Source organism: Prinia subflava (assembly GCF_021018805.1).
Source record: "Prinia subflava isolate CZ2003 ecotype Zambia chromosome W unlocalized genomic scaffold, Cam_Psub_1.2 scaffold_37_NEW, whole genome shotgun sequence".
NCBI lineage: Eukaryota > Metazoa > Chordata > Aves > Passeriformes > Cisticolidae > Prinia > Prinia subflava.
Genome location: NW_026960612.1, coordinates 2483736 through 2508560, shown reverse-complemented (window position 1 = coordinate 2508560; position 24825 = coordinate 2483736). Strand labels below are relative to the sequence as shown.

At 44.3% G+C, this 24825-nt stretch overlaps 1 protein-coding gene and 1 long non-coding RNA gene across 4 annotated transcripts; both read right to left on the bottom strand.

The window, feature by feature from the left end:
* Positions 1-2366: 2366 nt before the first annotated feature.
* Positions 2367-12361, bottom strand: LOC134565168 (uncharacterized). 3 transcript variants are annotated; one of them, XM_063424627.1, is made up of 3 exons: positions 11914-12361; positions 3836-6486; positions 2367-3699 (listed from the first exon to the last, which is right to left on the bottom strand). In XM_063424627.1, exons 2-3 carry the CDS (start codon positions 6470-6472, stop codon positions 3682-3684), a joined length of 2655 nt encoding a protein of 884 aa, XP_063280697.1. In that variant the 5' UTR covers positions 6473-6486; positions 11914-12361; the 3' UTR covers positions 2367-3681. The 3 variants fall into 3 exon arrangements, with proteins under 3 accessions (XP_063280697.1, XP_063280696.1, XP_063280695.1); XM_063424626.1 differs by having other exon boundaries at positions 2367-6519; XM_063424625.1 differs by having other exon boundaries at positions 2367-6486.
* An 8414-nt stretch (positions 12362-20775) lies between these two features.
* On the bottom strand, positions 20776-23423 carry LOC134565172 (uncharacterized). Its single transcript, XR_010083796.1, has 2 exons — positions 21837-23423; positions 20776-21665 (listed from the first exon to the last, which is right to left on the bottom strand). It is a non-coding gene; the product is annotated as an uncharacterized LOC134565172 (long non-coding RNA).
* Between the last annotated feature and the right edge of the window lie 1402 nt (positions 23424-24825).

Here is a 24825-nt window from a genome sequence, read left to right as displayed (position 1 = left end):
GCCATGGGACAGTTATAAAGATGAGTCCTAATAAACAACCGAGAAAAGCATGGAAGGAAGTTTCTGAATAAATCTTTTGCTTGCAGTTACCTATTATAAATCTCAAGCTATTCTGTAATAAGTGTCTTTATAATTATAACTTTAGAAGCTTGCTTTGTATTAAAGAATTTTTAACTGTAGTTTTAGAATGTAAAAAGGTTTTTGGACAAAAGAAGGAAGCAAGAATGGCCTCAGGCCTTTTCACAGAAGGTTGGAAATATCCTGGATACAAAAGAAGGATTTCAGCTCACTGATTTATGGTTCTTGAAGAGGGAAACTGGACATCACTATCGAAGATTGATAGACCTGGAAAATAGAAACTGGACCCCCACATCTGGAAGCTGGACCCCACCACCAGTGATATATATCCTGGATGTACATCCTGGAATATTGAAATATCGAAATAGATCACAATAGCGTATAGAACTGTACAGGAACCAAACATGACCACTATAAATTTATGACTGTTAGGTATTGAATAGTGAGGTTAAAAATTGGAAATAGAAACTGCTGAGAACAGCTTATGAATATGTATGAATATAGCAAATAAAATCTCAGCAAGTCCAGCAATCGGTGTGCAGTCGGAAGGGAAAACCCTACCACTGTACCCAGCGTGCTGTCTTTGCTCACACTTTACCATGCTAATTAATTAATTATTAAATTGAATTGCTTCTTGATATATTGGCCGGGTTAAGCGTCTCATTTCTAACACTTTGATCATGGGGCAACTTTTATGGCACCTGGCCTGCTTAAACCAGACAGGTTCCATCTTTCTGTTAAAGGCAAAAGAATTTTAGCTAATGAACTGGCAGAACTTGTTGAGAGGGCTTTAAACTAGGTTTGAAGGGGGAAGAGGATGCAGCTGGGCTATCTGGAAGCAGGCCCAAGGGTAACAAACCTGAGTTAGGGGTGAAATCAGCAGCCAACCTGAGGTGCATGTATACTAATGCACGCAGCATGGGCAACAAACAAGGAGAGCTGGAAGCCATGGTGCAGCAGCAGTGCTATGATGTAGTCGCCATCATGGAAACATGGTGGGATGACTCGCATATCTGGAACACTGCACTGGATGGCTACAAACTCTTCAGAAGAGATAGGAAAGGGAAAAGACGTGGAGGGGTGGCCCTTTATATTAGGGAAGGTTTTGATGCTATGAGTGTTGAAATTAATGACGATGAAATTGAATGTCTGTGGGTAAGAATTAAGAGGAAGGCCAACAAGTCTGATATCCTGCTGGGAGTCTGCTATCGTCCACCCAACCAGGAAGAAGAGGTAGACAACTTATTCTATAAGCAGCTGGAAAATGTTTCAAGATCATCAGCCCTTGTTCTTGTAGGTGACTTCAACCTGCCAGACATCTGCTGGGAACTTAATACAGCAGAAAAAAGGCAGTCCAGGACATGTTTAGAGTGTGTGGAGGACAACTTTTTGTCACAGCTGGTGGGTAAGCCCACCAGCACCAGGGGAGGGACTATGTTAGATCTGTTGTTTGTAAATAGAGATGGGCTGGTGGAAGATGTGGTGGTTGGAGGCCAGTTGGGGCACAGTGATCACAAAATTATAGAATTCTTGATAACTGGTGAAGTCAGGAGGAATATCAATAACTTCTACATTGGACTTTTGGAGGGCAGACTTTGGCCTATTTAGGAGGATTATCCAAAGAGTTCCTTGGGAAGTAGTTCTTAAAAACAAAGGAGTTCAGGAAAGGTGGACGTGCTTCAAAACAGAGATCTTGAGGGCACAGGAACAGACTGTCCTTGTGTGTCGAAAGAGGAGTCCAGGAGGAAAAAGTCCAGCCTGGCTGGGCATGGAGGTTTTGAAGGAACTTAGGAATAAAAAGAGGATATATCATCTTTGGAAGGAGGGTCAGGTCTCTTGGGAAATATTTAAGGGGGCTACTAGAGCATGTAGGAAAATATTTAGGGAAGCCAAAGCTCAGTTTGAACTTAGAATGGCAACTTCTGTAAAGGATAATAAAAAATGTTTTTACAAATATATTAATGATAAAAGGAGGGGTAAGACCAACCTTTGTCCTTTATTAGATGCAGGAGGGAACTTAGTAACTGTAGATCAGGAGAAGACAGAGGTGCTTAACGTCTTCTTTGCCTCAGTTTTTAGTGGGAAGACTAGCCTTCAGGATAATTGTCTTCTTGAGTTGGTAAATGGTGTCAGGGAGCTGAATGGTCCCCCTGTTATTCAGGAGGAGGCAGTCAGAGAACTATTGAGATGTTTGGATATTCATAACTCTATGGGCCTGTCACGAGCCAAAGGATGGTCGTGATGGTTCGTTTTGATTTCAGAGTGCAAAAGAGGCAGTGATAACTTAATTCAAGTGAAATCAATTGTATCTTTATTGATATACACAGTTATGCGATAGAAAAGAAGGGGAAAGAAGAGAGGGAGAGAGAGAGGGAGAGAAAGGGGGGTAAAGAAAGGGTATAGCTACCAACTGACAGACGGGAGTCCTCGTGACGTCGTTGCCAACAGACCACCTTCGCAGTCTCCGTGGCACGTAGGTCAATGGAGCCGTCGTCCGAAGGGGAGGCCTCAGAAGCCTGCTCTTCTGGTGGGGTTGTTATAGTTCTTTTCGAAGCGAGAGGCAAGATGCCAGGAAGGGGGTCGGTTTCGTGGGTATCGCAGGTGTTCTTTCACAATAGGGGGAGCGGTGCAGCTCAGGTCTTACCAAGTACGGTCAGTACAGAAACACCCCTTAGCAAACATGGCCAGAAACCGTAACAGTCCCCATTGTTTCATGCATGGGTCCCTGAGGAGGGCGTCTTGGTCCAGTGACAACAGGTGCAGGGAAAACTTGGCCTGTGCTGTGGCTCAGAGTCCATGGGGGTCTCAGCCTCTGACAGTCGTGAGGCAGAAATGAGGGATTTTCAGACGGACTCTTACACCACCCCGTGACTCATGACTGGTCGGCAGGAGAGCTCCATCAGTCGAGTTCGTTGCGTTGTTCTGAAGTCTTCAGGACTCATTGTCAGTGTCAGTAGTATACCCCGGAAAATCGAGTCGAGAAAAAGAGAGAGGGGAAAAAAGAAATAGAGAAGGAAAAAGGAAAAACAAGAGATATCATAATGATTAACATTGATTGTTAATATCTCAAAACAAATCATTATGACAAAACAAATCCAATAATATTAAAATTTCAAAACAAATAATTGTTGTTGATTAATAAAACTCTTCATGATGATAAATGATTCACAAAATCAAATAATCAAGACAAAATCTTAACAATATTAATTAAAATAATATTATTAATTAAACAATTTTCAAGTATTCAAAGCAAAAAGTCTTAAAACAATTTTTAAGAGGATTATAGTGATATTAATTAAAACAATTTTCAATCAAGGCAAAAAATTATTGTAAAACAATTTTCATGTAGCATAAACAAATTTAAAAATGATTAACACAAATCACCAAAATCAAAATATATAATTTTCTTAAAATATATGTATTACTTAGGCAAAATCCATTTCACAGTCCGCGGCTATGGCCTACTTGTAAAGTTTGTCTTGTGTCAACATCTCTAAATGCGTGTATTGTCTCTGAGTATATCTATCGGGGGAGGTATGTACACCAGATTGTGTGCATACATTACAGAGTCTAGTCGCTTCAGCTCTCTCATCACTCTCCAATTCAGAAAGAATGAGAATGCTGACAAAACAAAACCAATCAAAATTAAAATCAAAAGAACAACGATGGGATGAGACAATTTATTCAGGACACTCGTGGCTGTGGGTGACCACCCAAAAAGTGTATCCATCCACCTGTGCTCAGTATCCTTTCTTACCCTTTCCAGAACACGATGGATTTCTTCCACATTGTGATGGACAGTTATCAGAGTCTTTTGTCTGTTTTTCTTAATTTTCCTTAAAATCCTAATTAGATCTTGGTGGAGCAAAAATTGTTTTGTTAAAGTAAGATTCATACCAATCGGAGTAGGCCATAGCTTGTGGATCAGTGTGTAGTTAGATTGCAGAAGCTGGTAAGATGTAACAGGAGCTGAGTATGAGAAATCACAGGCTGTTATTTTGGTAAAGTTACAAGCACAAAAATTCGAATGATTTTTAGTTTCTAGGATAACGTTCTCTATGGTTACTACATTACAAGCAGTCCTAAAGCATGCACATCCATTGCCTATATACACAAGAACTGTTTCAGAAGTTTCATTAGGGTGTACCTCAAAGTGACAGATATTCTGCTCTGTATCTAAGCAAATGTCTCGTGCTGCGATTGCGTTACTTTCACAGATAAAGCCTTGTTGTTCTCGGACGATGCAGGATTCTAAGTTAACAGTTTGCCATTTTTTATCGACTTGACGGGCCCACTCCCTATGCTCAAGAGGGTAGAGAGTAGCTCCGTCATGGTTCAGTCCTAATGCAATGATGGGGAAAATAGTGTACACTGAAGCATTGCTAATAGTTAACACAAAAGCTGTAGCTGTATTTGTTACTGAATTGTAAGTGAAGTTTACTAAGTTCCACCAGGACTGGAAATCTTTTTCAAAATCATTGGCATTATCCCAAATTATTTTCCGAATTTCAGTGGGGAAAATGCCTTCTTCGCCCTCTCTTATGATCGAGGCGGCGACCGACTGCATCCACAATTGAGCTTGGACACAGCTGAGAGCCAGAGAGACATTGTTTTGAGTAACATTAAGTGCATCAATTATCAAATTGTGATCGTCTGTGTTTACGTTTTCCCAATTAGGCAATATGTTGGACAAAAGCCATTGGGTCGTTCCTAAAGCCAATAAGGACGACCGTAGAGGGTGCTGTAATTTAGCCAAATCTCTGGCTGAGGCAGCTAATTTGTTCATTAATACCTCTGAGTCAATGCTGTTCAAGATTCCCAATCCTGTTCCTATGGCACCGGTGACGTCTCTTGGCACGCGCCTTTCAGGGGGGCTGCGCCTTCTCAACCATGTCGTCCATCCTTCAAAAGAAGTTTGCAGGAAAGGTGAACAAGCAGGCTGAATTTCAGAGACGTTAGTTTGCACCAATAACTTAACTTGTTTAAGAGACCATGTCGGATTGAACAATAATTGTTGTTGGCCTGTTTTCCTGATTATATATGGTCCAATTTTGAAGATTTTTGGGCTTAGTGCAACTGGTGGTTTTGCTTGAGTGCTAGGGCTGACAGTAACAGGCTGAGCTACAGCATTTATTTTAAACTTTACAGAGAGCCCATCATCATCGCTGGCCCAAAGACAAACTACTTCTACAGTTTGTGTTAAGAAAAAATCATACCAACAATCCTGTATTCTAGGGGACGTGCAAACCTTGCCGTACCTTGCCTGGTCTGTTGTAACAGTAATTTGATTTGCTTTGTGTTGAACAGTTCCATTAATCATCCGACAGCCTATACTAATTCTCTCTCCTATCCTCCCTTGTAGTTGCCAAATCCTATCTCGGTGTTCCCACTCCCACCCAGTGTACACTTGATTATCATGCATAACAACAGTTAACAGGTTCAAACCTTTCACATTTCCCATGGATCCAGTAAAGTGAGTAAAAGCTTGGGACCATGGCCATTCGGTGTTAATTAGGTTTTGTGAGTTGGGAGTGACAGAATAGTTGAAGGTAGTTATCTCTGTCTTTTGAGATGTTGTTGCTACCTTTTGCGGTGTGATTGTGTGTACTATTTGTGGTGTGGTTGAGCGGTTGGAAGTGCTTTCTACTGTTTTTACCATTCGGGATGTGATAGGAGTGCTCTGAGTTGTTTCTACGGTTCGGGATGTAATGGGTGTGCTCTCTGTTACTTCTATGACAGATGGTGCTGTTGTTCTCAGTATGGGCCTAGCCATGGCATTTATTCTAAATTTATGTGCTAAGCCTCTCAGACCTAACCTGTTTGCCGAGTTATTGAACCAACTACATGATACATCCATTGTTTGAGTTAGGGTAAAATTATACCAGCAGTCGGCAGGTTCAGTTTTGCACTCTTTTGTAATTACTGCATTGTCAACCTTAGGATCCTGTGTGTGACGGCAGCATATTCTAAGGGGAATTTGTTTAATGCATTTCCATTTAGTTGTGGAACAAAATTCTGCAGTGAGTTTGGGGTGTAAAGCTTTCATTTCTCTTGGCTCAAAAAATTTTCCAGAAACTGTAACTGGGGAAGCCTTTTCATAAAGAGACCCTTCTACCTTTCTGCATGACACCTGGATCTTTTCACCTATGGTTCCACTCAAGGCGTGCGATTGAGCATTCCGATCCCACCTCCATTCACTTGGCCGATACGGTTCAGAGTTGTGCAGTACCACCGTTGCCAAGGTCGGGCGACGTCCTCCGAGGCTGGAGTAAGACCCCATGGTGGTGGTGTGTCTGTAGGTGGCTTCGGTCCATGGCCACTCAGCTGGTTCTTGGCCACGGAGTTGTAGAAGGGCGCAGAGAAGAATCACTAGCTTTAGCACGGTCCGTGTCATCTTCTTTCAGCCATCTGTTGAAAGCAAACACAACAAAAAATCTGCCACTAAGGGGCAGAGCAGTTAAAATGTAGGGACTATCCAGCGTGTGTTTATCCGATGCTCCTTCCCTAGGGCATCAGATGCAACCCACGCAAATTTATTCAGAGGAGTTTTCAGTACTAGAGGTACATCTCCGACAGCAGGGAGATTCACTAGAACTGGTTGTCCAGGGTAGTGAGCTGGATTTTTGGAGTCATCTGGTCCCCGCAGTGAGGGGATGAGGCTTGGGGCTTTTGGGCAGAAAGCAGTGATTTTGGGGCATCCGTTTACCCCCCATCTGTCATTGACACTTTTCACTGCCTCCCACAGGCGGAGATCCCAGTTTCCTTCATGCGGTTTTAGAAATCGTTTCAAGAGACCATTTGTCCTTTCTACGATTCCGTTCGCCTGGGGGTAGTAGGGGGTGTGAAAAACCCATTTAATACCTTCACCTTTTGCCCAGTCTTGCACCACCTTAGCAGTAAAATGAGACCCATTATCAGATTGGATCTCTTGTGGTTTGGGAAAGGTTCCAAACCACTCTTGCAGTGCTGAAACAGTGTTTTCTCCTGTAGCTCTTTTGAATGCATTAGCCTGAACTAATCCAGATGTTATTTCTACTCCTACTAACACATAACGCTTACCTCCTGACCTCTTAAAGGGACCGATGTAATCTACCTGCCAAGCGTCCCATAAACCTTTACCTGTTCTGAGGTGCAGAGGGTCATCTTCCAGAGGGTGTCTTTCTAATCGTTTGCGGCATTGGTTGCAGGCTGATATGCATGTTTTACACATTTCTCTGGTGACTGGCCAACCGCGGGCAAGGGCTTCCTGGTACAAATCTTTTATACCAGTGTGATGTCTTTTTACATGCAACCATTCTAACAGGTACTCCCAGTCTTCAGCTATCTGGTTGTTTTTCAGGGGACTCAGTCTTGCTAGCTCATCAGCTTTGTTGTTCCACTCTCCTGCAGGGTTCTCATCTCCCTGATGAGCTGGCACCCACCCAATGGCAAAATCTCCTTGGCTTGCGATATTTAAAATCTCTTGCCATTTTTCCTTTTGCCACACTGGGACCCTGTTAACTTCCCAATCATTCTGTTGCCAGAAAGGAAGCCACTCAGTGCATCCCTTAAACACAGCATAGGAGTCTGTGTAAATGCAGACAGGGGAGGTGTTCTGTGCTTCTCGGTCAAAAACACTCCACACTGCTATGAGCTCACCCACCTGGGCACTGCCCTCCCCTTCTGTAATAATACGTTCACCAGAGGAGGTGTTAATAGCAACAGCTCTGTATTTCCATACCTTTCCTTCTCTCTTGGCTGAAGCATCTGTGAACCAGGAGTTTGCTGACTGCTCGGGTGTGAAAGGGGGAGCTACTTTGATCACTGAGACTGGTTTCTCTTGGCTGTCATCCAAGTTTTCTGTTTCTTGTATGGGTAAGTTTTTTACAGCTCCTTCAGTTATGGAGAACATATTACAGTAATGTTCTATTTGGGCATACCATTTTCTCACTGAGGCCCTCTGTGCCACCCCTTCTGGTGGCGGGGTTCCTGCAGTGACTGCTTTGATGACTTTAAAGGGACCTCTCAGAACAATGGGCTGTTGTCGTGTGATTTTCTCTACTTCTACCAGAGCTAAACTAACTACAAACAACCCTTTCTCCCAAACAGTGTATTTTTTTTCTGCATCTTTGAAACCACAGGAAAAGAAACCAACAGGCCTTGTGGGTCCCTCAGGACCTCTTTGCCAGATGTGCACTGACAGTCCTGAGTTAGCAAAACCCCATTCTACTTGGAAAGGATCTGTGGGGTGAATGGGACCAAGTGCCTGGTGTGCTGTTGCTTCAAAAATTAATAATTTTAAAGCCTCTTCTTGGGAATCACCCCATTCCCAATTTTTTCCCTTTCTCAGCAAGTTGTAAAGGGGTCTGGCAATTATTGAAAAATCTGGGATGTGTTTTCTCCAAAACACTAGTAACCCTAAAGCTTGTTGCAGTTCTTTCCTGGATTGTGGCATTTTAATCTGATCCAGAGAGGTTAAAGTGTCATGTGGAATACAGGTCATACCTGCTTTCCACCAAATGCCCAGGAATTTTACCTCCTTGGAAGGTTTTTGAATTTTCTCAGGTGGGATTTTTAAGTCAAGGCTTTCTAAGTGGGAAATTATTTTCTGCTGAGCGTTTCCCACTTCTTCTACCTCCTCTCCACCTACAAGAATGTCATCAATGTATTGATAAACACCTATATTGTCAGGTATGTGTATTTTTTCTAATTCTTGGGCTAGAGCATGGTGTGCAAGGGTGGGAGAGTGTCGGTACCCTTGGGGGAGTCTGGTGAATGTGTATTGTTGACCTTCCCAGGTGAAAGCAAATCGATCTCTGTCACCTGGTTGTAAAGGTATCATGAAAAACATGTCTTTGACATCTATTGTTGCCATGATTGTGTGAGCTTTTTCCTGAATTAATATTATTAATTCAGCTAAATTTGGAACTGCTGCTGTTAGGGGCTCTGTGTTTGAGTTCAGTCTGCGGAAATCAATTGTGAGTCTCCATTTGCCGTTTGGCTTTCTGACCGGCCAGACTGGTGAGTTATAGGGAGAGTGTGTGTGTACTATAACTCCTTGCTCTTTTAGATCTTGTATCACTGGTTTTATTCCTTCTTTGGCTCCTAACGCAAGTGGGTATTGTTTGACATTTGTCACTTTGCTGTGTGGTAGTGGTGGTGCTGTTTGAAGTAATCTAATGTTGAGCATTGGTGTGCCAAAAGACCAGAGATTCCCCTCGGTGTCAAACCATTGTTTACCAGTGATGGCATTTAGCCCTAGGAGACTGTATGGAATGTCTCCTATCACTATGTCTATAGAGAGCATGTTTTCATCTCCTGGCAGGAGAATTCTTACTAGAGCTGCTCTCATAACTTCAGATATTCCAAGTGCATTTAAGACACAGTATTTCTTTTTTGTTGGCACAACTCCACATTTTTGTGCATCTCTAATTGTTAAAGCAGAGATTTGAGCACCAGTGTCAACTAGGTAACTTATGGGTGCTCTTTTGGGACCTGTGATGGCTGTGATTATTAGGTCTCCTTTTTCTGTTTTTGTGAGCATTCTGAGGTAAATCCAAAAACCATTACTTCGCTCACCTTTAAGTAATGGTCTTAGTGAAAAACCTTTTTTGGTTCACAGCTGAAGTCAATTAGGTCTTGAGTGGGGGGGTTTTGATGTGACTTGTCGTTTGCTTGCTGTGTGGCGGGGGGTGCAGTGCTTTGAATTGTTTGGTTATTTCTGGGCTCACTGCCCAGATCATCAGAAGAAGAATGTGTGTTAGGTTGTGTTTTCTTGCCAATAGCTAGAGCTGGCAAACTTGGTTTTTTAAAATGCCAGTTTGAGATTATTTTCTGCAATTTGTCTAGCGGCAAGCCATCCATGACATCTTTGGGCACCCCCCTTTTAATGCCTAACAGCCACCAGTGTTGACGTGTAGAGATGTTTTTCCCTTTGTCTGAGTTTTCATTTTTAGCAGTTTTAACATTTCTAATGCCTTTGATTTTCTGTGAGGTGTCTTGTGATGTGGAAACTGGCCCATATTGTCTACAGTAGTTTATCAATTCAACTGCAATTTCGCTCCAAACCCAGACTTTACGATCATTAGTAGCTGGATTGGTTTGAGCGGTTGTGGCATGGGAAGAAGTTGAATTCGGGCTGGAATTTTGGTCATTAGATGAATTTCTTTCGCTGGGGTTGCCAAGAAATCTCTCAAGTCTTTCTACAGGACTTAGTGCAGTAATAGTCTTTTGTAAAGCAATTGCAGTTGGTTTTAAGAACTCTGGAAGCCCACGGATTAAAGGGGTCATAATTTCGGGCTTCACGGGCAATTGCATAGGAGAGTCATATCCAGGAATTAATTTCCTTTCATGTATCATTTGAAGGCAGGCGGCTTTTTGTACACTCTCCAGTATGTTATCAGGGGTGCTGGGAATAGCTACAGGATCACCCCTTTCCAAGGCATTAATTCCGCCAGCCCAAAAGGCAGCCCGTTGGGTTATGGACCATGCATTACGTTTGTCTCCTGTTGTTAAAAAGACTCCATGGCCCCAATACCCACTGGCTTCCTGTTCAGTTAATTTGATTTGGTCTCCTCCTGTGAGGGACACACGGAAGACATATTCTGTCTCCGTCTCATGTGGAAGCCTGCTGTATTCTTTTTTCAGTCTAACTAACTCTGTGGCTGTAAAAGGGGTTTCTTTGGATGTAATATGTGGCTCGTAATCGTCATCTCCAATGTAATTGAATTCTGTTTTAATTAAAGGCCTCAAATGAGGACAGCAGTATTCACCACAATTTTTGACTGTTTCCAATTCTTTGTGTGGGTAAATTTGTTTGGTGTCAAGTGTGTCAGTTTGTTCTGTCTCCTTTAAGGAGTCAGAATTCATTTGATTTTTGCAATATTCATCTCTTAAAGCATTTCTCAGTATGTGATTTTCATTGCGTTCTTCATTTAGCTGGCTTTGTAATATTTTTACTAAATTTTGGAGGGAGTCTATCACAGCTTTGTCTTCCTCATATCGCTTATGGCGATCATCAATTGCAGCTGTGAGACACGCTCCCAGGACAGAGCAAATTACTGCTTTGTCTTTGCCAATTTTATATTTGAGTTCACTTTGTAAAGAGGAAATCCTATTCATCACACTTTCAAGATCAAACCAATGCTCTTTAGCCCAAGTTTCGCCACCAGTAGATGGCTTGCAATTGTGTTTTGCTAACAGTGCATAAAATGCGGTTTTATGTGTATTATCATCAGTCATTTTGTGGAGGTGATCAAAAACCACAACAGGGAGTTAATGTTTGACACAGCTACGCTGTTTTCACCTCTTTCCCTGGGGTGGGTGAAGGGACAAATCCTGTCTGCTGAGGCACTGTTTAGTTACGTCAAGGTGTCCCTTCTCTCAACAAGACAGTTCACACACAAAAAACAGTTTCTCTTTTTGCACTAGGAGATCTTTTGTGAAATCCTGAAGACAGATACACCTCAATAGAGTATAGGGATGCTTTCACCTAGGTGTCTACAGTGTGCGAAGAATCAGAAAAGCCCCCCTTGCTTTCTAGCTTCGTTCACCGAAGTGACGGGCTAGGTGCGGCTGAGGCAAATCTTCCTCTTCCTAGTACAGACTATAGACAACCTGCAACCCCTCTGTCAATCAGGACCCTGTCACGGTGACGCCAATTTAATGTCACGAGCCAAAGGATGGTCGTGATGGTTCGTTTTGATTTCAGAGTGCAAAAGAGGCAGTGATAACTTAATTCAAGTGAAATCAATTGTATCTTTATTGATATACACAGTTATGCGATAGAAAAGAAGGGGAAAGAAGAGAGGGAGAGAGAGAGGGAGAGAAAGGGGGGTAAAGAAAGGGTATAGCTACCAACTGACAGACGGGAGTCCTCGTGACGTCGTTGCCAACAGACCACCTTCGCAGTCTCCGTGGCACGTAGGTCAATGGAGCCGTCGTCCGAAGGGGAGGCCTCAGAAGCCTGCTCTTCTGGTGGGGTTGTTATAGTTCTTTTCGAAGCGAGAGGCAAGATGCCAGGAAGGGGGGTCGGTTTCGTGGGTATCGCAGGTGTTCTTTCACAATAGGGGGAGCGGTGCAGCTCAGGTCTTACCAAGTACGGTCAGTACAGAAACACCCCTTAGCAAACATGGCCAGAAACCGTAACAGTCCCCATTGTTTCATGCATGGGTCCCTGAGGAGGGCGTCTTGGTCCAGTGACAACAGGTGCAGGGAAAACTTGGCCTGTGCTGTGGCTCAGAGTCCATGGGGGTCTCAGCCTCTGACAGTCGTGAGGCAGAAATGAGGGATTTTCAGACGGACTCTTACAGGGCCCAGATGGGATCCATCCCAGGGTGATGAGGGAGCTTGCAGATGAGCTTGCAAAGCCACTATCCATCATTTACCAACAGTCCTGGCTCACTGGTGAGGTTCCAGATGACTGGAAGCTGGCCAATGTGACACCAATCCACAAAGAGGGTAGGAAGGAGGATCCTGGTAATTATAAGCCAGTTAGCCTGACCTCAGTCCCTGGTAAGGTCATGGAACAGTTTATATTGAGTATTATCATGCAGCACTCACAGGATGGGCAGGGTATCAGACCCAGCCAGCATGGGTTTAGGAGGGGTAGGTCATATTTGACCAACCTGATCTCCTTTTATGACCAAGCCTGGTGGATGCAGGAAAGGCTGTGGATGTTGTCTATTTGGACTTCAGCAAGGCCTTTGACACTGTCTCCCACAGCATACTCCTGGAAAAGCTGGTAGCCCGAGGCTTGGACAGGTACACTCTGCTGGGTTAGGAACTGGCTGGATTGTAGAGCCCAGAGAGTGGTAGTGAACGGTGCTGCATCCAGCTGGTGGCCAGTGACCAGTGGTGTCCCTCAGGCATCTGTGCTGGGGCCTGTTTTATTCAATATCTTCATTGATGACATGGATGAGGGGATTGAATCTTTCATTAGTAAATTTGCAGATGACACTAAGCTGGGAGCATGTGTTGATCTGTTGGAAGGTAGGAGGGCTCTGCAGAGAGACCTGGAATGGTTGGATGGATGGGAAGAGTCCAATGGGATGAAGTTTAATAAGTCCAAGTGCCGAGTCCTGCATTTTGGCCACAAAAATCCCCTGCAGCGCTATAGGCTGGGGACGGTGTGGCTGGACAGTGCCCAGGCAGATAAGGACCTGGGGGTACTGGTCAACAGCTGGCTGGACATGAGCCAGCAGTGTGCCCTGGTGGCCAAGAAGGCCAATGGCCTCCTGGCCTGTATCAGGAACAGTGTGGCCAGCAGGAGCAGGGAGGTCATTCTTCCCTTGTACACGGCATTGGTGAGGCCGCACCTTGAGTACTGTGTCCAGTTCTGGGCCCCTCAGTTTAAGAAGGACGTTGAGGCATTTGAGCACATCCAGAGGAGGGCAATGAGGCTGGTGAGGGGCTTGGAACACAAACCTTATGAGGAATGTCTGAGGGAGCTGGGGTTCAGCCTGGAGAAAAGGAGACTCAGAGGTGACCTTATCGTACTCTACAACTTCCTGAAGGGTGGTTGTAGTCAGATGGGGGTCAATCTCTTTCTCCAGGCAACAACTGACAGAACCAGAGGACACAGTCTCAAGCTGCATCAAGGGAAATATAAGTTGGATATTAGGAAGAAGTTTTTCACAGAGAGAGTAATAAAGTACTGGAATGGCCTGCCCGGGGATGTGGTGGAGTGGCCATCCCTGGATGTGTTTTAAAAAAGACTGGATGTGTCGCTTAGTGCCATGGTTTAGTTGACGTGTTAGGGCATGGGTTGGACTTGATGATCTTGAAGGTCTCTTCCAACCTACTAATTCTGTGATTCTGTTTGTCTTGGTTTGGAATGACAGGTATCTGTCAGGGAAAACTGGAGTTTCCCTTGGAATGGAGAATGTAAAAACCCCCTCCCTCTAAATTATTACAATTTTGCAATTAGGAGCTTTCAGGCAAAAATATGGGAATAGGAATAACAGTTGTTTACTAGGAATATTAAAAAAATACAAATGAAGTAGTACAAAAAACAAACAAGCAAACAAACAAAAGTCCTAGAAAACCCTGACAGAGTCAGAGATACAACCTGACACCCTGTTGTCAGGGTTGGAAGCAGTCTAAATAGGTCCTCCTGGAATAACAGATGTTGTTCTGTGAAGTAGAGATGATTCTGTAGAAAAAAGAAAAGGGTCCAGTGTGTTGGAGTCCAGGATATCCCTCTGGCCGCCCTGGAGGGTTTGAAGACTGGACAGGGGGGTCTAGGATCTGTACAGGGGGGTCAGTTAGACCCACACAGATCCCAGGAGGACACTGACTCTGACTCCTGTCCATGGGAGTGAACACTCACATGCAGGAAGAATCACAAACCCTAAGAATTTAAAATAAGTAGTAGCTGGTTTATTATAGAATATAAATATAGAAATTAGGATTCTTAGTATATGGGGCTGAAGAGGCAAGATGGAGGAATTGGGGAGTGGCCCCTGTCCTCCTTGTTCTTGCCCTCGTCCCCCATCTTGTGCTGAGTTGGATTTTAGAGATTGGCTTAGAGTAGAACTGACATGTTAGTATAGGTAGTAGGTATTGGTAAAATTTTGTAAATAAAAAATACGTCTCGGACAGTGGTTGGGTCAAGGGTACCGTACTTAAGGTGCGGGGCTCTCTGATCCGCCCCAGTCCAGCCGCGTGTCTTGCTTTGCTGGGGACGCCTTGCAAAGCTGGACAAGAACTGATAGATAATTAAGAATAAACAGCCTTGATAACACGAACTACTGGACTCAACTTGTCGTCTCTGGCTTCGGTGTGAAACACCTAGGGCGAAGAGAAGACTGAAAACCTTATTACCTCTGGGAACATCTACCCCGAGGAAACTCCCAGGGAACAGCAACCTTGGGAGAACCCTTATTACCTTGGGGAACAGCAACCCCAAGGAGAATCTCAGGGAATCAATAACCCTGAGACAGTGCTGACGAGATGGGTCTGGTCTTCCTCCAAGGATTCAGTGGAAAACCAGCTGCATTAGTGTTTGGAATTGCTGGTTTTATCCTGGTGGAAAGGCTTTGGCTCCTCCCACTGAGTGGAGCATCTCACTATAGAATGAAGTAATGTTGTCAGTCATGTGAGAGGCCTTGAATGGCCCATTCACAGGTGATGTCCCACGGAGGAGGATGGGTGCAGGAGTAGGATGGATGGAGCAGGAGAGAAGAACAATATCTCCCAATGGGTTTCAACAGATGAAAATAGAATGAACATTTTTGGTTACATTTTTCAACCCAAAACACTGATTCTGTGATTCTGTGATCTGATCTATGATAGCTCGGCTTGGGACTGCCATCATAGTCTGCAAGCTCTCCTTCCTCGCTGCCGGCTGCTACCGGGCCTGGCCGTGGCCTGGCCCCCTCTGCCGCGGCCTCCAGCACTCTGGCAGCCCTGCCAAGCCAGAGCCACCTGTCTCTCCCGCCAGCAGCCGGGGAGAAAAGGGGCTCAGCCAGCCAGCCCGCTCCCCATGGCAACTGCTCCTGGAGACCTGGCCAGGCCCAGCCCGGCTGCCCAAGGCAGAGTGGGCCTAAGCCGGGCCCTGCTGCTGCCCACAATGTTACCTGGTGGCTCACCAGGAGAAAAAAGGGAGGGCTCGAACAAAGCCTCAGTTTTATATGGGTATTACCAAAAGTTCTGTAATAAATGTAGCAGGTTAATTTGTGTTTTTGGGGGATAATAACATAATAAAATCATGGTTTGGTAAAATATAAAATAAATTGTAACTTAAATTCCAGCCAGCCATGGAATTAGCATTCCTAGGCAGCACCACCCAGTAACTGCTATTCTGGGGGACACAATAAGGTGCTGAGAACTGGAGATGAGGAGATTGGCATCTGAAAGAAGGACACATTAGGATAAGAAATCAGTTCTCCTCCTGTGGGCAGCAGAGCCATCAGAGCCCCATCATCGCCCAGATCCCTAGAGAAGAATGCCTTTCCATTCATAAATTTCAGTTTCCATTCACCCACAGGAAGCCCGAAATTGACACCTCGCAGTACCAGAGTAAAATCTTTTCAGCCGACTGGAGACGACTATGAATTTGAATAACCAGTCCCGGGAACAAAGAGACTGTGGGGAAATCTTATGCCAGGGGCAAAATAAAGTGTATAAAACCCGAGCCCCGAACCAGGCAAATTTGTGAACTTTGGGGGGACAGCAGTGTGCCAGATACTGCGTCCCAGTTCACCCTTGACGATTCCGTGGGTCAATCATCAACGTAACTGCTCTGAGGGTTTTTACCGAAATTCTGTAATTTGATCTTTTAATAAACTAAATTATATTTTAATTGGACTATTGGATTGGCATTTATAACAGTTCAGTTCTGTTTTCTCCGTGATCAAACCACATGCCAGTAGTCAAGATCTGACCCTTGATAGGTCCTTGGCTTTTCTAAAGAAATCCAAGGTCCTGACAGGGCAATAGTCCCTATTCTTTTTCAACTAAAAACCAAACTGTGTTAACCCATAACAAATGCTTACTGCTGTTTATGCATCAGTATATAGAAATCTTAGAAAATTAATCACAAGCATCAGATCAAAATACACATTGCACAGGGACAGACAAAGCCAGTGGAAATCACATCTGGATATCAACAGCCAGGGTTGCTCCACAGTAGAAGTCACCTTGCAGAACTTTCATTTCTCACTCTGCACCTAAAATTAGCTATATCAAACCTTCAACCATGCTGGAAATATCTGAAAATACATTAATTTTTTTTTCACTACTCAGATATGCCTCTGCATTAAAGAAAATAACCAAGTTTTTAAAAAAATGTTAATGGGTGAATGTCTAATAAAGGCAAGTCATAAGCAAGGAAGACTTGGTCATGGTTCTGCACAGAGAATATCTGGCTACAGTTGTTGTGAAGCATGACTTTGGGACATATAAATGAAATCTGAGGATGGTAAGGCACCCATAGTGGGGCTGGCTGCAGGGAGTGGGGTTTAGCAGTCAAAAATGAGGTCATAAGCTTCTCTTATTCACTGAGGCCTTGGTTGCACAAATGAACAATTTTAATTCATGGGGTTTTAATTTTCCATGTGTAGGAATCTAACTTAACAATCAAACAAGACATCAGAGCCACAAATAGAGGTTTTGTTTTGTTATAAAGGGTCAATTCTAGGTGCTGCATAAATGTAATTCTAAAACACTTCAAGGTTTTGTATAATTGGTTCTTCCAAGATCATATCACTGCTGTTGCATTTCATCAGTGTGAGCATATTTTATAGCAGTTGTTGAAACATCCTATGACTGGGAAGGTGGAGTAACAACAGAGGAACGTTTTGTTAACAGACATAACAATTCTGCATCAGATGACTGGCCCAGCCACAAATAAAAACGGGAAATGTCTCCTGCGTGGCAAATTTAATGCAATAAACCCATGGCTGTGTTTACTTACTGGATACCGTAAGTGGGTTCTGGTGAGACTGCTGTTTCCTGCTGCAGGAGCACTCGCACCTGCCTGTTGGGAGCTGCACACCAAGGCTGCCTCTCCTCTGTGTGAAAGGCCCCTCTGCTGGACCTGCCTGACATGGAAACAACACAACATTAAACCAGCAGCTCATCCCACTTCCTCCCCAAAAATGGACAAGTTGGCAAAGCAATTCTCCATCAGCTGCCCCTTCTCTGGGGAGCCCTTTCCCTGACTGATGCAATCCTGAGTCACAGGAGGGGTTTTCTGAAACACGGCGTGCTAGGATGGATACAAACCTTACCTGTCCCACACGTGAGGTGGACAGAAGGCTTTTTCTCTGAAGTATAGAGGATTGCCAAATTTCAGTCTGCTTCCTGATGTTCTGCCAAGGAAGTTTTTACTTGCTGGAGGGTAATGCCATTCCCCAAGAGATGTTTTGTACTGCCAATCCTTTCATCTTTATGGGGAGGATCCTCTTAATACTGAGGAACATCTAAACTGGGCAAGATGTCAGAAGGTTGAGGAGTGAAACCAAAGTGTCCCAGTGAGTTGAGTAGGCTACATCGACACCTTGAAATCATTCAGCATCAGAGAAGTCCTGGAGCAACAATAAAGATTATTATTTCCCTAAACATGATGTTAGAGTTATTTACTCTGTTCAGAGAGAGCTACAAAGAAATTAATGTGTTGCACCACAGCTTCCTTGCTCTAATTTAGCTGTGTTGTCTGTCCCCTTCCCTCATGAGCCACTGAAGACAAAGCAGCTCCACAGCTACCTTGATATATCCTTTGACATATTCTCATGACTATCTGATTCTTTAGACAAGCACCATCATTATGAGCTGTCTACTTTAAGCTGGATCTTGACTCCAATGAAATCTTCCCAAGTTCCCCTTCTCCTTACTATTGCCACACCCAATATCTAAGCTGTACCCAGGGATGACCCTGTCCAGCTGCTCAATAATGCATTAGGACATCAGTCAATATGGCTTTTGTCCATGAGCTGCTGTCTACAGCAGGAGTACGTTTTAATATGCAGGAGAGGGAAGAGCTGTGGGTGCTTGCTGGACAAAACTGGATGCTGTTACCACCTGACTTCATAATAAACCAAGCTATGCTGTGCTGTCAGTGTGAAATTTCCTGCCAGGAACTTCTGCTTAAGCAGTTAACAATGGCACAAATCTGTGGGTTCAGCATCTAGGTTGGCTATAACAAAGTCATTTACACAACCTATGTGGGCTTCTTTCTCGTGTCTGGTGACAGGGGTTTCAAGTTTCAGAACTAACAAAATGGCTTATCTTCACCATGTGATGTTTTATAACACATGCTGAAAATAACATTTAACACAAGCTCATAAGTGAGAGGCAGTGATGCAGCCACTCACCCTACCTTGATGGAGACTAAACATGACAGCAACTCAAATAAACACAGGGACTATCATTAGTTTGCAATGAATCTCTCTCACACATGGCTTGCTAGAGCTGTGTGACAGCATCTCACAAAGACAAAAGAGAAAGCATCCCCAGTGAGCAGAGGGAGGAACTGGAGGGGAAAGGTCCACAAATAACAGAGGTGAGAGTAAAAAGCAGCTGAAACATGTGACTGAGGAGAAAGGAGCCCTGTAATTTTGTGAGGACTCAAGTTGAAAGCATGTGAGCCAAGATACTTAAGGAAAGGCTCACAATTAAATTTTTGCAAGTGGAGTAATTAGTAGAGGAATAAATGTAACCAACATTTTCAGTGCAGATAAAAATGGCAGAGAAGCATTAAGAGGTGATAGAAGAGAGAGACGTTAAGTGTGGAAGAGGTGGCATATTTTCATGGAAGAGTATAGCAGGGTTGGAGAAGAAGCAGTCCATAAAGCTGTCCAAACTACTCACTGTGAACCAGCACATCTGGAAAGTAATGAAAATAAATAATGTCCATTTCTTTTGGAAAACACATTTTAAATCAGTATATTAATCTGAGCCCCCAAACGACTTACCTCCTGGAACATGTGTTCCATGTGGGCAAACTGTGAAATAATGAGACTCACCTTTCTGCCTCAAACATGCTTCTTCCACAGTACATTCTCTTCCTGATTCCACCACCTGTAAAATGAGAATGAGAGTACTATCCTGCTCTATCAGATCTTCTTAAAGATAAATACTCTAATATTGCAAGGGCTCAGGAACAGTGGTGTCCTGAAAGAGATGAACATAGAGCAGTCTTAGGAGGCCTTCTGCTCCAAACATGAACATCCTACCCCTCTGAGACAAGGTAAGAGGCAGTGTTTGCTGCTTTGCTGTTGTAGTCATGATCTGTCCCTGATGGCCAATCTTTGAACTCATGTGGAAATCAAACAGATCTATAAAACCCCCTTCAAAGTTTACTTTTAAAGTTCACCATATTTTTGACCAAAAAATCCCACAAATCTTGGTCAGCAGTGTTAGCTAACACAACATTTCCAAAGTTTCCTTTTTAAATCTCTTGAAACCGGAGATAATAGAAATATCTGGCAGAAGAGGGTATGACCAAAGCTTTCACAATGCATCTCCTTGACATCCAGAGGTTTTGCTGAGGTCTGAAACAGTGCAGTTAACTTTACCCTTTTGTCTTCTCCTTCTCCCTATGCACTCCATAAATTTGGCTCTTTCAACCCCCTCTAAGCAATTCCTTGCTTGGACCAAGGTTGTGTCAAAGGGATCTCATCCCTAGTCATTATCTCAATTCAGCCATGTGGAAATGGCTTTTTCATTTCTGAGCTTCCACCTACTTGCAGTTTAAACCTCACAGTTACAGCTCTGTAATTTTTGATCAGTTTAAATTTTCTCTTTTGTCCACAACTGGAGCTGGAAAAACTGATTCTCAGTAAATAACACATCCCATGGTGTAATAGTCTCTTTCCATCTGCAGAATGTCTGAGACCAATTGTAGTTTTCTCGAATGTATTTTGTTTTCTATCACTGCCAAAAGAATTATTTTGTTCTGCAAAACTCTAGTTGCAAACACCATTCTGCAAACATCTATGCAACTGTTTAATTTATCAATCATTTCAATAAGTAAATTTATAATTATCTACTAAGAGTGCAAAGAAATTCTTAATGTTCCAGACTGAGGTTTGCTCAGCTATTATTGGTCATGATTGGAACTGCTTCCAACCCCTGGCTGTGAGAGCAAAAATAACTGTGTAGCTTATATGTTGTCATGGGTTGACATTAGACAAAACGCCAATGCACCCATGAGGATATATTTTACCTAATGAACTGCTGTGAGATGTGGTCAAGAACAGAGCAGAGCAGGCCTACTTCTTGAAACAGACAGACAATTTATTATATTACATAACAATGGACAATAGAAAAGGAAAGAAAAACCCAACCACCCAAAAGCAGAAGAGAAAACCTCCCAAAACACTGCTTCTCCTCCCCCCAATTCCATTCCATACATGCTCACTCAGTTGACTCCGGCACATTACCTTCATCTACTTGCTTAATCCCTCAACAACCCTGGGTTCCTAATCCAAACCATCATCCTTTAAAATTCAGACAATCCACATTTCATCCAGGATGAGAGGAGTCTCCCTCGCACCACAGACCCCCCCCCCACAGGAAACACAGGTCCACCATCCCGTGTTCCCACGTCACCCATGGCACTGCCTGGAAGGGTCTGCCAGGGTGACACCCTCCTTTCCATGTCCGGCACTCTCACTGCCGTCCATGGACCTGCACTGCAACAGGGCTCTTTTTAAGGATGTTTTGGCCAAGTACCAAAAACCAGCCATCTTCTCATTTTGGGACTCAGGTCCCCCCCATTTACCCCTGGGGCCGGGGGCTCCACGAAGCAGGCCAAAACGTCTCTGGGTTTGAGCCAAAAACATCCACCCAAACACAGTCTTATTTATAGTCAGGAGGGTCCAGGGTCCGTCTATGGCTATCATTATGCAAGAAAAGTCCAGCTTCATAAGCCACTCCTCTTCATTCCGGCAATCGAAGGGGCTTCTTTTCATCTCACATCACCCTCTCGGTCCCAGGCTGTCCTCTCTCTCCCAAAACCACCAACCATGAGAATACAGCGTCCAGGGATAACTCTCTTCTGCCTTAGAAAGAGTTAAAAGCTTTATCTCCCACCACCAAGGTCAGGCACAGGCGATCGCAGACACTGCAGTTCTCACAAGCAGCTCCAACTCGGCACCTTCTCTCTGTGGGGGGAGGAGAGAGACGGGACCGGGGGGGGGAAAGGGGGGGGGAACGGGATGGGACAGGGAGGGGGACGGAAGGCACCTCCAAAGTTCTCCCTCCACCCCTCCATTCTAGATGGAAGCTGGACCAGCTCCACTCCAGCTCCCTCTGTTCCCCACCCCGAGGCCCACCTTGCTAAGCCAGGCCCACCTTGCTCCCCTCCCCCACCCGGCCTAGCCAGGCCCGGACAGGGGAGAGGAGAAGACGCTCCCTCTCCGAAAGCAGAGCAGGAAAAAGAGAGAGTCCTGCTGGGAAATCCGGCTTTTAACCCCTCGTGTCCTCAGAGGCGTGTCCACCTCTTAGTGGCCAACAAAGGTGCCAATATTCAGATCTAAAGACTAATTGGTTTGACCACTACTTCCAAAAAAACTCACTTCCCTTCAAACCACGACACTCCACCCCTCGCCCTCTGAGGACACATATTTATAAACTAACACCAACATTACATTCATACATTTATGTTATCACCTATTTCATGCTTTGCTCTTGTTCCTCTTTGATCCCATCTCACAGTTTTCATCTTACAAAATCTCGATTTCCCGGTCCAGGGAACCAAAAATGTCATGGGTTGACATTAGACAAAACGCCAATGCACCCATGAGGATATATTTTACCTAATGAACTGCTGTGAGATGTGGTCAAGAACAGAGCAGAGCAGGCCTACTTCTTGAAACAGACAGACAATTTATTATATTACATAACAATGGACAATAGAAAAGGAAAGAAAAACCCAACCACCCAAAAGCAGAAGAGAAAACCTCCCAAAACACTGCTTCTCCTCCCCCCAATTCCATTCCATACATGCTCACTCAGTTGACTCCGGCACATTACCTTCATCTACTTGCTTAATCCCTCAACAACCCTGGGTTCCTAATCCAAACCATCATCCTTTAAAATTCAGACAATCCACATTTCATCCAGGATGAGAGGAGTCTCCCTCGCACCACAGACCCCCCCCCCACAGGAAACACAGGTCCACCATCCCGTGTTCCCACGTCACCCATGGCACTGCCTGGAAGGGTCTGCCAGGGTGACACCCTCCTTTCCATGTCCGGCACTCTCACTGCCGTCCATGGACCTGCACTGCAACAGGGCTCTTTTTAAGGATGTTTTGGCCAAGTACCAAAAACCAGCCATCTTCTCATTTTGGGACTCAGGTCCCCCCCATTTACCCCTGGGGCCGGGGGCTCCACGAAGCAGGCCAAAACGTCTCTGGGTTTGAGCCAAAAACATCCACCCAAACACAGTCTTATTTATAGTCAGGAGGGTCCAGGGTCCGTCTATGGCTATCATTATGCAAGAAAAGTCCAGCTTCATAAGCCACTCCTCTTCATTCCGGCAATCGAAGGGGCTTCTTTTCATCTCACATCACCCTCTCGGTCCCAGGCTGTCCTCTCTCTCCCAAAACCACCAACCATGAGAATACAGCGTCCAGGGATAACTCTCTTCTGCCTTAGAAAGAGTTAAAAGCTTTATCTCCCACCACCAAGGTCAGGCACAGGCGATCGCAGACACTGCAGTTCTCACAAGCAGCTCCAACTCGGCACCTTCTCTCTGTGGGGGGAGGAGAGAGACGGGACCGGGGGGGGGAAAGGGGGGGGGAACGGGATGGGACAGGGAGGGGGACGGAAGGCACCTCCAAAGTTCTCCCTCCACCCCTCCATTCTAGATGGAAGCTGGACCAGCTCCACTCCAGCTCCCTCTGTTCCCCACCCCGAGGCCCACCTTGCTAAGCCAGGCCCACCTTGCTCCCCTCCCCCACCCGGCCTAGCCAGGCCCGGACAGGGGAGAGGAGAAGACGCTCCCTCTCCGAAAGCAGAGCAGGAAAAAGAGAGAGTCCTGCTGGGAAATCCGGCTTTTAACCCCTCGTGTCCTCAGAGGCGTGTCCACCTCTTAGTGGCCAACAAAGGTGCCAATATTCAGATCTAAAGACTAATTGGTTTGACCACTACTTCCAAAAAAACTCACTTCCCTTCAAACCACGACATATGTATTTCTGTTTCACTGAATACTTTTGTGTTTAGAGTATGAATGTAACTCCTCTCAGATATTCCAGATAAAGTTTTGTACCAGGGAACAGACAAAACCAGACATAAAGTAGCTGCCAAAATTCACTCAAATGTTAATTCATAGCAAACATATTTTTGCAATACTGACTTTTAAGCGTACTCCTGTACACCCTCAGCAAGCAACAAGGAGTCCCATAGATAGTGCTAAGGTCAAAAGCTTTATGATTAAATTACAGTGTTTATGGCCCCCTCCTTCAGAGACAATAGGAAGACTTGTTAACAGGTTCATAAATCCAGGTGTAAAGATTAACTCAGTCATCCAGGCCTACATGTCATTACTGAATGTATATATTTTTGGAAGATGGTAAATAACAACATTAGTGTTTACTGTTACGTGCTGAATGCAGGTTGGAGTCATTCTTTCCCTTTATATTACAGGATATATAATAAATCCTGAAAAAGCTATCAGCATTCTTATACAGCATGCTTCAAAAGAGCTTTTGTTCTTCTGAGTCAGGTTGAACAGTTCCTGGATTCCTGATTATACTGAGTGGTGAGCAAAACTAACACATGAAGAAACCAGCTCTCAGTGTTAGCTTTTAGCTTGCTACAGAACTTACCTTCACACTTACCTGAAGTGACAGCCCCTCTGGGTATACACCCCTTACTGTCCTTCATTTAAATACAGCTTATTTTCTTTAAATACACTTATTTTGAACAGAAGACTAAACAACTGTTATATCCTAGTTTAATCCATGCAAAACCTCATATCTAAAAGAGGTCAACAATAAAATGAGAGATGTTAACATTGAGTACAAATGTCCAAAACTAGACTCCAGCTCACAATTATCTTACAAATAAAAACTACATGACAAGCCTCCAATGGCATTTAGAGCCTTGTTCCTGATCTTTCTGCAAGACTGAAAACCAGGGACACTGAACCCCTTGGCAATTTAAAGCTTGTTTTATCAGAGTTACAGTTAACTTCTGGCTGTTCATGGACAGATTATCCAGGTTGCAGCTCAGTGGACTCCTGCTTTCCCAAAAAAATTCTTTGGCTACAACACAGAGCCCAGCACAAATCTTCAACTTTTCCTGCAGGAAAAAACGT